Source organism: Aotus nancymaae, unplaced genomic scaffold (genome assembly GCF_030222135.1).
Source record: "Aotus nancymaae isolate 86718 unplaced genomic scaffold, 86718_ANA_hifiasm-v0.15.2.pri h1tg000011l, whole genome shotgun sequence".
In the NCBI taxonomy this organism is placed as follows: domain Eukaryota; kingdom Metazoa; phylum Chordata; class Mammalia; order Primates; family Aotidae; genus Aotus; species Aotus nancymaae.
The window spans coordinates 83,277,643-83,290,627 of record NW_026988422.1 but is presented as its reverse complement, the minus strand read 5'-3'; the positions used below and the strand labels follow the sequence as shown (position 1 = coordinate 83,290,627).

Below are 12,985 nucleotides of genomic sequence, written 5' to 3'. Positions count from 1 at the left end.
TCAATAGGGAGGACCAGTGAGGGTCTTCTGCCTCACCCTAAGCCACTTGGAGGGCCTGACATGTGCCATCCGCCATTTGTGGGCCAGTGGCTTAAAAGCGCCAGCTGCCCAGAGAAGGCTGCGTGTGGGAGGCGGGTGCAAGCTGTGGATGCGGCTAGGCACAAGTGTCCCCTGAGACCAGGTGTGAACCCCTAAGCAAGGATGGGACGGGTCGTCTAAGATCCTGTCCAGCGGGCCCCTGGAGGGCAGTGGGATCTCTGCAGGAAGGAGGACGATGCACGCAGCCCTCTCAGTGCTTCAGGGCTGCAGAAGGAGGAGGCAGCTAAGCAGAACACCTTCACTCAGGTCCAGGGAACTGCAGCTGAGAGGCGATCAGCAGTGTTCTCCAAGAACCTCTGAAAGCTCTCTCAGAAGGTCAGTTGAAACATATGACCCACCCAGAGAGTCAACTAGAGTTTCCCTTTCTCTCTGACTCTCCACACCCCAACCCTCCCAGGTCAGAACCAGCCCTGACAAACTGAAGAGAGAGGCAAGCTGGAGAGAGGGGCGGTGCTCTGCTCTTCTGCCACCAGGTGGCGCACCTGCAGCTGGCCAGGGGCTGGAGGGAGCTTGGGAGGGAAGACGGCCGGTGTAAATTTAACCCAAGTTCAAGGTCTTTTCATAATTATTTATTCAGTTGGCTAGAGTACCTACTCTTGTTTTCAGCCTAAATAACCAAATTTGTTTTTAACTGTCCCCCATTACAAGCCCAGGCGTCACCTGTGTTCCAGAGCTTCTGAATCTCACGTCCCCTTCCTGCACGCCTGGGTCCCCTGAGACCAGGGACATTCAGCAGAAAAGTGCATGCTGCCCCCAGCCCCGCCCCAGCTCCCTAGTGCAGGTTGGTGTGCCTGTGTCCCATTTTTATTGAAACGCAGAGTTGACCTGTGGACCCCCTGGGACACCCTGGGAGGGCACGGACTCCCTGCAGGGGAGGCAGGCTCCCCTTAAACAAGGCTCACTCCTTCAAGAGAAAATTGGGCCTCTGAAAGGCTCCTGTGGTCGGATCCTGCCTGCCCCCAAGGTAGGGAAGATCCAGGCTGGGTGACCCAGGAGGGGAGTCTCCTGAGATGGCCTAAAGCAGAGCTGGGGACCCAGCAGAAGGGGCTGGAAGTAGCCCAGATTTCAGACAGCACTGAGCATCCCACCTGCAGGAGGTGGGGAGGGGCAGGGATGCCACTGGGCATCAAGCAACGGGGTTGGGGGGCAGAAGTGGGCTCTGGAGAAGGGTTCAGAACTGGGGCCTCACGCTTGACCCCCCACCCTGAGCTGCTCAGCAGGGAGGCCAGGCAGGTGCTGTATGCTCCTGTGCTTCGAGACATGCAGTGCCAGGCTCTGAGACATAGGGTCAGGTTTGACAGCCTGAGAAACTGAAATTATCAAGTTTGTCATCTTAGTGTCCTCACATCAAGTGTCTTCACCACAGTGGCAGACTGAGGTATTTACAGGTGAAATGACATGGTGGCTTGGACTTGCTTTTCTTTTTAGAGACAAGGCCTTGCTCTGTCACCCAGGCTGGAGTGCAGTGGTGCAATCACAGCTCACTGCAGCCTCCGGGGGTTAAGTGATCCTCCCTCCTCAGCCCCTCCAGTAGCTGGGACTACAGGTGCAACTGCCACACCCAGCTGAGTTTTTAATTTTCTGTAAAGATGAGGTCTTGGTATGTTGCCTAGGCTGGTCTCAAACTCCTGTGGACTTGTTTTAAAAAATACTTCACTCAGGGGAGACAGAGGAAATAAAGTTTTGTTTTTTCTTTTCTTTTTTTTTAAGAGTCTCATTCTGTTGCCCAAGCTGGAGTGCAGTGGTATGATCTTGGCTCACTGCAACCTTTACCTCCCAGGTTCAAGTGATTCTCCTGCCTCAGCCCCCTGAGTAGCTGGGATTACAGACGCATGCCACCACGCCCTGCTAATTTTTGTATTTTTGTAGAGTTGGGGTTTCACCACGTTGGCCAGGCTGGTCTCAAACTCCTGACCTCAGGTCATCCACCTGCCTTGGCCTCCCAAAGTGCTGGAATTATAGGCATGAGCTACCGCACCTGGCCAGAAATAAGATTTTCTAAATGTTTGATTTTCTTTTTTCTTTAACCAGAGGAAAGTATGAATGCAGCCCCCATGACCACAAATGATGCAGCCGAGTTTCCCACTTTTGGGGAAATCGCAGGGCTGGCACTTCTGGAGTGCAGAGGATAAGCCTCGACTTGGGAAGACCACTTTCGTGATCACTTATCTCCCCTGCCAGGTGAGTACATGGATAATTTTTAGGCTGGGTGAGAGGCTCTCTCTACTTCTGTGTAGGTTTGACATTTTCTAAAATGTTATTGTTTTAAAAAAGAGAATCTGCAGGAAGAACAGGCCTGGAGTCAGTTTCCACCTGCATCAGGTACGTGCTCCTCAGCCCCTTTTCACCAAAACCTGCCCCACAGCTGTGGACTGGACCATCCCTCTCTGCCCTTTCCTGTGCACCCCGTGCCTGCAAGATAGGATGATGGCAGCCTGTTCTCAAACCACAGAAGAGATGGCTAATGATTGGAATAGCCAACCTTTGGGTGGTGGAAGTATCAATCAAAACAAAGTAAGGGGCTGGGAAGATGCCAGAGCCGGCTTTCCAGTGAAGCGCGGACAGCTCCTGCCCAGGGAGCCCCCCAACCCTGGTGGCCAGCGATCTAAGATCTACCAATGCCAAGAATTCACTGAACTGTCCCCCTCCACAGTTCCAGTGGCCTGGAAGCTCCCTCCACCTCATCACCCCCACCCACACTGGGCTCCTGACAGCCCTGTGCGACCCGTGGCCTCATGTCCTCTCTTCCCTCCATGGCTGGGGCTGTCCCCACCTTGTCTGGATCTCCTGGCCAGCACTGCCTGCACGTGAAGATGCTGGAACGCTGGTTACCAAGCCAGTGCAGAGCCCACACTAGCTCCTGGTGAGCACTGCATCAAGCTGCCCTGCTGCTGGAGACGCAAGATCCTACGCGTGCAGGACTGTCGTCTGCTCCGCCACCCCTCCTTGGCTCCCCCTCCTCTCCGGCAGCTCCCTTACCTGCCCTTGGATTCTAGAGTCCCCCAGGCTGGCTCAGAAGTCTCCTCCTGGCCTGGCTTGAGCAACCTGCAATCTCAAGCACACCCAGACTCCCAAAGCCAGCATCCAGGGAGAGCCTCACGTGCCCACCTCCTGTAGGACGTCTGTGCTGGGCCTGCAAAGCCCAATGCCTACTTTGCCCTTGCAGTTGGAAGCCAAAGACGCACTTTACCTTGCTTTACTTGTTCCAGGCCCCACTTACTGCCCTCCTTCAGACGCGCAGTGATCTGCATCTTAGCTCACGGCACGATCATCCCACCAGGGAAGCAGTCAGGGACTTGGAACTCACCCCCTACCCTCATCCACTTTAGCCTCGGCCCTGCTGACGCCACCCCACAAACCTCTCCGGGACAGTGCTCCCACCTCCCACTCCATGCCACCATCACCGCCCACTGAGATGACAGGAATGCTGTTACCCATCAACCCCTGGCCTGGAAGACCTTTCAGCATTCCTGTCGGAACCTTTCCCTGCTTATCCCACCAGCAGCCCCCCACACCCTTTGCTACTGGGATTTGGAATAAAGCCCTTAACATGACCCCCAGCCCTTGCCTCTCACAAGCTGCCCGAGTTCTGTGCCCCGCCATGCTCTTGTATTTCCCTCTCAAAAGGGTTTTACGAGTGCTGGCCTCAGCCTCTGGGGCCTCTCGCCCTGCTCTCCTGGGTCATTTCCGTCTCTTTGTGCCCAGGAAGCTTTCCGGAGTCCCCACACTCGCTCGCATCTTCCTGTTAGATGCTCTCATTTCCTTCCTGGCTCGGATGGTGTCACCTAGCATGTGGCTGGGCATGCATTCTGTTAACCTCTTGCTCCTTCGATGCCATGTAGGTGCCACCAGGGCAGGTACTGGTGTGGTTTTGCCTGTCCTTATATTCCTAGTGCCTAGCACATGTTCACTGAGACAAGTTTGGAACAAGTGCCAGTCCTGGGGAAGTTACTTCCTTCTCCAAATCTCAGTGTGTCTATCAAATAGCTTTCCCTGCAGCCTGGCATAAGCCTACAAAATTCCCCAAACACCCGCAGAAGGACAGATGGACTCCCTGTCCTAGTGGTGTCACTCTTCAAATCAATGTCCCAGGCCCCGGAGGCAGGCGGCAGTGGGCTGGCAGCCTCCGGAGTCCCCAGAGTGAGACAGGGTCTCACTTTGCTGCCCAGGCTGGAGTACAGTGGTCTGATTACGGCTCACTGCAGCCTTGACCTCCCAGGCCCAAGCAATCCTTCCACCTCAGCCTCCAGAGTAGCTGAGATTACAGGCACACACCACTACACTTGGTTACATTTTAAAATTTTTGGTAGAGATGGTGTCCCGCTATGTTACCCAGGCTGGTCTTGAACCCCTGGGCTGGAGCCATCCTCCCGCCTCAGCCTCCTAAAGTCCCAAAATCGTCATCCTTACTTTCCTTTAATCTTTAATACAGGCTGGGCCAATGTGCACAGCCTCTTTCATGATTTTCTCAACATCGTATCTTCTCTACCTTACTTTAATGCAAGAGTGTACTATATAATACATATTAACCAAGCATGTGTAAATTGATTGTTCTCAGTGAGGCGGCCAGTCCACAGTGGGCTATTGGAAAGTCAAAAGTTACACTAAACAACCAGTGCCATAGGTCTCTGACTGCGTGTGGGGTCAGCACCCCTAAGCCCTGTGTTTTTCAAGCGTCAACTATACTCATCCGCACACTTTGAAGCATGTAATGCCAGTGTCCACCCTGTTTTTGAGGAAATCCAGCGTTCCCTTGATACTGGACCTTATCTTTCTTTTCTTTTCCTTTTTTTTTTTTGAGACAGAGTCTTGCTCTGTTGCCAGGCTGGAGTGCAGTGGTGTGATCTTGGCTCACTGCAACTGCCACCTCCAGGGTTCAAGCGAGTCTCCTGCCTCAGCCTCCCGAGTATCTGGGATTACAGGCGCCAGCCACCATGCCTGGCTAATTTTCGGATTTTTAGTAGAGACGGGGTTTCACCATGTTGGCCAGGATGGTCTCAATCTCCTGACCTCATGATCCACCTACCTTGGCCTCCCAAAGTGCTGGGATTACAGGTGTGAGCCACCGTGCCCTGCCGATACTTCACCTCATCTAAACAGGACTGCCACGGAGACTTTACTCTGTAAAAGCAACAATTTCATCTTAACACAAAGTTTAAAATGGTTAAAAAAAAAATCCCGAGTGCTTTTTGTTCATTGGAAAATTCTCTGATGCTAACTAACTTAATTATTCTAACTACAAATAAATCATAATCTTTTCTTTAATCTTTCGTCATCGGACATGTTGCAGGGAAGCCAGGCTAAGAGCTGCCCGGTTTCTGAGCCTCTCATTCCGGGAGAATCCCGGAGGTTCAGGCCTTGCTTTCCTGAAGGTGACACAGGGTCACTGCTTGCTGTGTTAACGAGTAAGTGAGGGAATAATGGACACCTGCAAGGTTCGTACTGCCCTGGTGAGAGAATTTCATTTAAAATGAAATTAATCCATTTTAAATCCACCAAATTCATTCATAAAATGATTCATTATAAAGTTAGCAATAGTAGTTTACATATATATATATAATAGGACATATATCTAAATTAGTATGTTTGTGTGTGTGTGTGTGTCTGTACCCTTTGTCTATTACTGAACTTGGCAAACAGAAATACACAGAACTAAAAGTAGACCTTCCGCTGTGTAAGTCAATGACGGATGCCGCTCCTTCCCTCATCTTGTTATTCCCTCCATTGTTAATTTAAAAATGATTGCTGCCCGAGTGCGGTGGCTCACTCGCACCTGTAATCCCAGCACTTTGGGAGGCTGAGGAGGGTGGATCACCTGAGGTTGGGAGTTTGAGACCAGCCTGACCAACATGGAGAAACCCTGTCTCTATTAAAAATACAAAATTAGCCAGGTATGGTGGTGCATGCCTGTAATCCCAGCTACTTGGGAGGCTGAGGCAGGAGAATCACTTGAACCTGGAAAGCAGAGGGTGTGGTGAGCCGAGACTGCACCACTGCACTCCAGCCTGGGCCACACGAGTGAGAAACCACGGAAAGTACCAATTGGGTGTGGTAATTAAGCCAAATCTTTATAGTTCTCTCACTAGGAATGCTTCCACACCATCTGCAAACTACAGTCTCATTTGCAAATGACCCAGGTAAGAACAAAAGCTGCATATGAAACAGAGTATAGTGTGAATCGTATCTAATTTTAAATATTTTAATTTATATGCTTTCATGAATATAGGTCAGTAAGAAATCCACTTTTCAGATTTTATTTCATTATAGAATATATTTGACAAGGATACATACAAACAGGTTCATCTGCAATAATCCACGGTGGTTACCGCTGCCCCGCACTTCCGCAGCAGGCTGGTGACGCTGGCAGAAAGGTTTCTGAAAGTTGCACTTCATCAGCCTCTCTAAACAACCAGTGCCAGAGAGCTCAGATAATTCCATTCACTTACTTGCCTAGAATGAGTAAAAGTCTTAACATTTGTTTTAAAGTCTGTTTATTACTCTTCTATTTAAAAATTTGAGATACATTCCCCAATGTAAACAATACATTTCAATCTGTCACACAATCAAAATGGATAAGGCCTTCTTGACAAATTTCTGCCACCTCCGTTCAACGCATCAGAGCTCAATCTTATTTCATATGGTAATGAGTCGCCCATGCACAAAAGACAGGAAAAGCAGCTGCCCTGCGTACCTGGTGGAGCCTTTCGAGACTTCTCTCTGCAGGTTTATGGTACACTCGAGAGAGATATTTCTGAGTTGGTCTACTTGGTCGTAAAATACAAATATACAATGTCTGTAAGCATAAGACAGTGAAGCCTAGTCTTACATATTTATTATGAACTGCTAGAATCCTATACAAGTACAATATCATCTCATGCCAAGTAATATACAGAAGAAGGTGGCAAAACGTCTCACCGTTAATCAGGGCGTGTGAACAAGGGAGGGGGACGCAAGCCAGGCGGGCGTGAAGAGGCTGACCGCATCTGGTTAGGCAGGACGGTGTCACTGAAACTCGGAAACGCCTGTGTCCCCTGCTGAAATATTTAAGTCAATTAGGAGTAGAATCTGCCTAGCACAAGAAGGGTACAAGCCCTCTCTCATAGCCTCCCCAAGGGAGAAGGTCATGAAACCTTGGAAAATGTAACCAAATACAGTCTCATCTTTGCGTCTCCTGATTCAGCTGTGCAAATCCATTACTCACTCTCCTTAAGTGGTATCTGCCCTTTTAGGACCAATTCATCAACAGCCGTCATGGTTCGGTACCTCATCATCATCATCAGAACGTGACAGCAAGCTAGATGGTGAAACAGTGAAGACTATATACAGTGTTTTAAAAGGCATTCTGTGACCATTTTTGAAGAGTTCATAGAAAAGTTACTAAGAGTACACCAGTTACTTCTGTTGATGTCGCTGTCGTGTAAACGCTGGAACCTGGTTGATAGTCAATGTGCACTGTGTCAGATATTGTACAACAAAAGTGAACACGGAACCGCTGATCCGCTGTGGCGCCGCTGACGCGCTAAGCTAAGGTAGCCGGCAGAGGGCACAGTTTTCCTGAGGTTTGTAAGAATTTTTTAAACAAAACAGAAATCACAGTGACCAGGGGTAATGCGAGTCTGTGTCCTCCTTGCCCGTGCTGCTCCCCATGGCTCTCGGTGGGGACTAAATGACGCGCCACTGCATGATGCTCGTGTCCTTCCCGCCCGTGGAGATGAGGTGGCTGTCTTCACAGAGGAAATTAACGTTGGTGACGTGGCTGCTGTGCCCGCCGTAGATGTGGCTTGGAGCCTGGAGGAGAATGATATGGGGAAAGCTTCCTTTACTACAAGGCAAACCGTCTGCAATGGGAAGTGCTTGAATTCTCACTGCATGCCTTAATTCCTTTACCCGCCCTTCACTCGGCAGCTGTCACTTGGGCACCTGCTCTGTGCAGGACTCAGAATCGACACAGATACAAACCCACAGTCCTCCTGGAAAGACACGAGCAAGTAACCGCCCTCGGCCAAGTGATACGTTCAGTATCAGAGGTGCCAGGTATGAGGTCACCCCAAAGGTGGGCCTAACCAGATGCCCGGGGCTGAGGGTGAGGGGTCTCCTTGTTGAAGGGGGATCAGGGCAGGGTCATGGAGGATGAGGAAGGGTGGTCCCAGGCCTCAGGGCTGGCTCAGCTCAGCAGGGCCGGAGCAAGGGAGCAGAGGCATGAGCCCATGGAGCTGCAGAGGTAGACGAGCAGATGAGAGTCTCGGGGTTTCCCTAAGGGCGGCCAGAAGCTCTGAGAGCACGGATAACGGAGTCACGTCCGCATCTGTGGCCGGCAGCACTCACAACCCATTTCCATTTAGTCTCCAAACAGGTAGGGCACGCGTGCATGCCCGATGGGGGATGAGATTAGTGGAGGAACAGGCCCTTTACCCTGAACTGCGAGCAGGGGTATGAGAAGAGGTGCACTTTGCCAAAGTCGTCGCCTGTGGACAGGAGTTTTTTCTCATGGGCCCGGCAGACGGCATTGATGTCGGTTCCATCCGAGCCTTCTGGCCACACTCCTAAAACAAAGACCACAAACAGCGCTGGAAATACCAGGGGACACAAGGTACATCGCACAGGAACTGGCTGCCGTCCTGTCCTGAACATAAAGCTGCCTTAAGTCCAGCTTTAGAAACAAGGGTCAAAAGAACAATCGTGTCGGCTCCGGGCTTCTCCCCGTGTGCCCAGTATTGCTCAGGCAGTCTTGGGAAACCCTCCAATGCTCAACTGCACGGGAGCAGGACGATGGGCTTTTCGGGTGGCCGTGTCTTTGGAGGTGCCCTTCTTGAGGCCAGGGCAGCCAGGACCAAGAGCCCGGTTCTCAAGGCGCTGCCCCTCCTTCATTTCTGAAGCGTCTTGGGAGGGTGCCCTGTCCTCACGCCTGCAGTTCCTTGGTCCTGTCTTAACTCTTCACATGTGTGGGTCTCTCCAAAGGCCTTTTAACCCTGGCTCTGCACATGTTTCTTGGGGTCACTCCCTGTGGCTGCTGCTTGCCTGGGCCAGCTTGGCAGTGGTGCCCATTGCTACCGGCTGCAGGCTCTGCAGCCCTGAGCCCAGGTAGGCCTGGAGAATGGATGGGTGGGGGACACCATCTTCTGACCATTGTCAGGGAAACCCTCTGCACGATACCTGTGGCTAGGAGAAGGCTGGATACACATGGGTTTTCGATTGGGAGCCCTGGAGTGAACCTCCAGACCTCAGCACTGAATACCAGAAAATACTGGCCAATTCTCACCAGTCTACTGACTTGTGCTCTTTTATAAATGATAAACACTGTCTTTAAAAATTCTATTAATTTGTGTCCCTTTAATTTAGGTCACTTATGAATATATTCCTAAAGTGAACCTTGAAGAAAGTAAAATGTTTAGTTTAAGAACCAAAAAAATAGAAATAAAAACCCTCACAAATGATAAGTAAGTTGACTGAGCGCCATCTGGTCTACCCAGGTCCGTGTGGCACAACCTGATAGGAGAGGGTTCCAGGGAATTATCTCAGGACCCGCTGCCCTGTACACTGGAGAAGGGTTAAAAACTCATCTCTCTGGTTCTTCTCAGCAGACCGCAGCTGGGCAAGCCCTGGCCCTCCCCCAGGGAGCGGCAGGAGGCGTGTCTCATGGAGCTCATGCAGCAGCAGAGCAGTCTGACAAGACTGGTGAGTATGAGACTCCAAAGCTGCTGAAGAAATGTTTTAAAAGGACATTATGTTGGAACCCAGTGAAATCTGCAGGAAACTTACCAAACACATGGAATCCCAAAGTGCAGGTGTAGGTGGCCCATTCAATGTCTCTCGTAGTTTCCACGCTTACAACTTGCTTACAGGCAGAGGGAACCCCTGCAAAAAGCAAACGCAGTCTGGCGACATCCAAGCTGAGGCCCCACCCTCCGAGCAAGGCTGAGCCCCAGAGCTGTGCCCCATTGGGTACAGAGGCCTCTGTGGAGAGGGAGACCCTCCACTTCCCAGTCGGGTGGGAAGCGTGTGCACAGCTGTGAGCTCGCCTGGAATGGAGCCTGAGACCCGGGCCTGGGTGGAGACGCCCTCTTCTTTGTTTTTTCCCATCTCTGTCTCTGAGTCTGTTTCCCACGGTCTGGCTTCCTTGTCTCCGGTTCCTGGGTCTCCGCCTGCCACCCATCCCACTGGAGCCCCTGAACACAGCTCTGCCCCTGCTGTCAGGCCCCCCAGCCTCCCTGTACCACAGTCTCTTCAGCTCAGAGTCAGGAATGGAGGTTATGGAAAGCAGTCACATCAAGGGCCTAGAGCCTCCCAGGGGACTTGTGTGTTCCCCAAATGAGCTCTCACCAGCAGAGTATGAGACCGCATCTGAGAAGGTTCTAGACCCAGGGACTATCCCTGAAAACCATCCCCTGTCCCTGTGCATGTGTCAGGCAGGACCTGGACAGGGAGCAGGTGAGACGGTGTAGTTGCCCTCCCCACTGGAGCGAGCTAAGTCTCAGTACACACCGCCCCTGCTTTCCCTGCCATCCGTGGTCCTGCTTGTCCTGGTTGGTGAGTACCAGCCATGATTATCCTTGCTGTTCCCAGGCACTGCCTGGGCCCAGAGACTGGCCAGGGTGGGGTTGGGAGAGGAGGAGGAGGAGGGGTCCCAGAGCTGCTGTCTACCCAGGTGGGAGGGACTTCGTGGTCCCTCCCGTGAGGATAACACCGTCCAAGCCCTCCTCGTGCCTGGACCACTCTGGACCCACCCTCTTCTGCCACATCAGCCCACCCCCAGCCTCCCGCTGCAGGGCTCGGCCTTCTGCCCCTTGGGGCAGGCCCTGAACCTTCTCCTCCACGGGGGCTCACAGTCAGCAGGAAACTGGGAAGGACCCAAGAGGCCATGCAGCCCCATTCCTCAACGTTACAGAGGCAGAAACCCTGGCCTAGAGATGATGGCCCTCACCTGTCATGTGGAGGGGGGTTTTCAGAGGCCCCTGGGTCTCAGAGTGAATACTCTATGAGACTGAGACTTCATACAACCCGGGGTGGTACTCACAGTAGAGGATTTCGTAGTCTCCGGAATTTGACACAAGGAATTGCGAGTTTACCGACCAGTCCAGGTGAGTAATGAAGCTGGAATGACCCTGGGAGAGAAGAACACTGTCTTCACTTCACTGGCCTTAGAAGTCCCTGCCAACACCGTTCTGCTGTGGTTAAATGAACGCACACAGGTGCATGAGAGGCAGCAGGACACCGTCGGCGCTTACCGAGCACTTGCCCACGCGCGTGTACTTCCTCCCGTTGTCACTAACGCCGTAGATATAGATGCAGTTGTCATGCGAGCCTATGGCTAAGAAATTCCCATCTACAAAGAGAGGACAAAGTACATTTCAGAGGTGAACAATACACATTTTATTCATTACAAAGGATAACGGTAGCTGCCACCACGGATTTAGACAAAATCGCCAGATTAATGAATTATTTCCAAGAGAAAAATCTGGTTTTGAATGAATTCTCTGCCACTTCCTAAGCTATCTTTTGAAAAATACACACCTGGCCAGGTGATAAAATCTGGTAAAGATTTAGAAATTTTTTATGAACTTTTTAATTTTTTGAGACAGGGTTTTGCTCTGTCACAGGCTGGAGTGCAGTGGTGCGACCGTAGCTCACTGCAGCCTCAACCTCCTGGGCCCAAGTGATCCTAGGGAGGTAGCTGGGACTGCAGGCATGCACCACGACACCTGGCTAATTTAAACACTTTTTTTTTTGTAGAGTTGGGGTCTCGCTGTGTTGACTAGGTTGGTCTTAAACTCCTGAGCTCAAGTGATCTGGCTGCCTTGGCCTCCCAAAGTGCTAGGATTACAGGCGTGAGCCATTGTGCCCTATGAACTCTTTTCACACAAATTTATCAAATCTTATGAAGTCCTTCCCTGTCCCAATCACTGAAGGATGAAGACTCAAGTCTTTGGAGGAGCCCACAAAGCCCACCGGGATGGCCTTCCAGCATGTCACTCCTCACTGAGCACATGGGTTCACTCAGGCCTCTGCACTCGCTGCACCCTGCCTGGACGGCCCTTCCTGCCTCTCTTCCCAGGGGCATCTTGGTGTCTTCTCCCACTAGGTTTCTGGTTCTGGGAGGGCCTAAGGACCCAGGCTTGATGCTTGTGTGGAAACACACAGGAAGGAGCCCTTTGCAACAAAAGGCAGCAGCAGCCCTGGTGGCTGGAAGTGACCATGCACGCCACGCAAGGAGGAGGACCCAAGACAGGAAGCGGGGAGGAGAACCCAGGACAGGACGTGGGGAGGAGGAGCCAGGACAGGAAACGGGGAGGAGGACCCAGGACAGGAAACGGGGAGGAGGACCCAGGACAGGACGCAGGGAGGAGGACCCAGGACAGGATGCAGGGAGGAGGACCCAGGACAGGAAACAGGGCCTGGAGGGGAGTCTGGCAAAAGGTCAGACTTTCCTGAGCCAGCAAGCAAACAGAAGGACTGGAAACCTGGAGCCAAGCAGGGCCCAGAACAGAATGCAGGGTAGAGGGGGTCTCTCTGCTCCAGCTAGGGGACTGCAGGTCCTCCATCCACAAACACAGCGAGTGACGCATTTTCATAGCAGTCGGGAGGCTTCACTTGGACAGTATTTGTACAGAGTTTTGCACTCACAGGAGCGTCAAGCGTCAATAAGGGTTGTTTCTCTCCTCCCTCTTTCCTGTGACTTTCCTTCTCCTAGGCAGGAACATTGCAGGGCCCAGGGTGGCGTGGCGCCTCAGGGAATGGCATTTTAGGAAGTGATGGCCTAGGCCAGGTCAAAATAGGGGTGACCTATCCAAATCAAGAATCCTGAAGGAATGGGGCAAATACATATCTTTTGCTGAAAAAAACAAAAAGGACTGCTGAAGCCGGAGACGGGCCATCATCGGCTGCTGAT

At 51.8% G+C, this 12,985-nt stretch overlaps 1 protein-coding gene and 1 non-coding gene across 5 annotated transcripts in view; both read right to left on the bottom strand.

Annotated features, from left to right (window-relative positions):
• Nucleotides 1-2,127: 2,127 nt before the first annotated feature.
• On the bottom strand, nt 2,128-2,288 carry LOC135274508 (U1 spliceosomal RNA). The gene has a single exon (XR_010342326.1). It is a non-coding gene; the product is annotated as a U1 spliceosomal RNA (small nuclear RNA).
• A 4,049-nt stretch (nt 2,289-6,337) lies between these two features.
• Nucleotides 6,338-12,985, bottom strand: part of EML1 (EMAP like 1) — a 199,156-nt gene continuing 192,508 nt past the window's right edge. For all 4 annotated transcript variants that reach the window (XM_064375207.1, XM_064375209.1, XM_064375208.1 and 1 more), the window contains 5 exons: nt 11,325-11,422; nt 11,114-11,201; nt 9,859-9,954; nt 8,512-8,642; nt 6,338-7,887 (listed from right to left, as the gene is read on the bottom strand). In XM_064375207.1, coding sequence (XP_064231277.1) covers nt 7,762-7,887; nt 8,512-8,642; nt 9,859-9,954; nt 11,114-11,201; nt 11,325-11,422 — 539 coding nt within the window. In that variant the 3' untranslated portion in view covers nt 6,338-7,761. The remainder of the gene's footprint in view (nt 7,888-8,511; nt 8,643-9,858; nt 9,955-11,113; nt 11,202-11,324; nt 11,423-12,985) is intronic.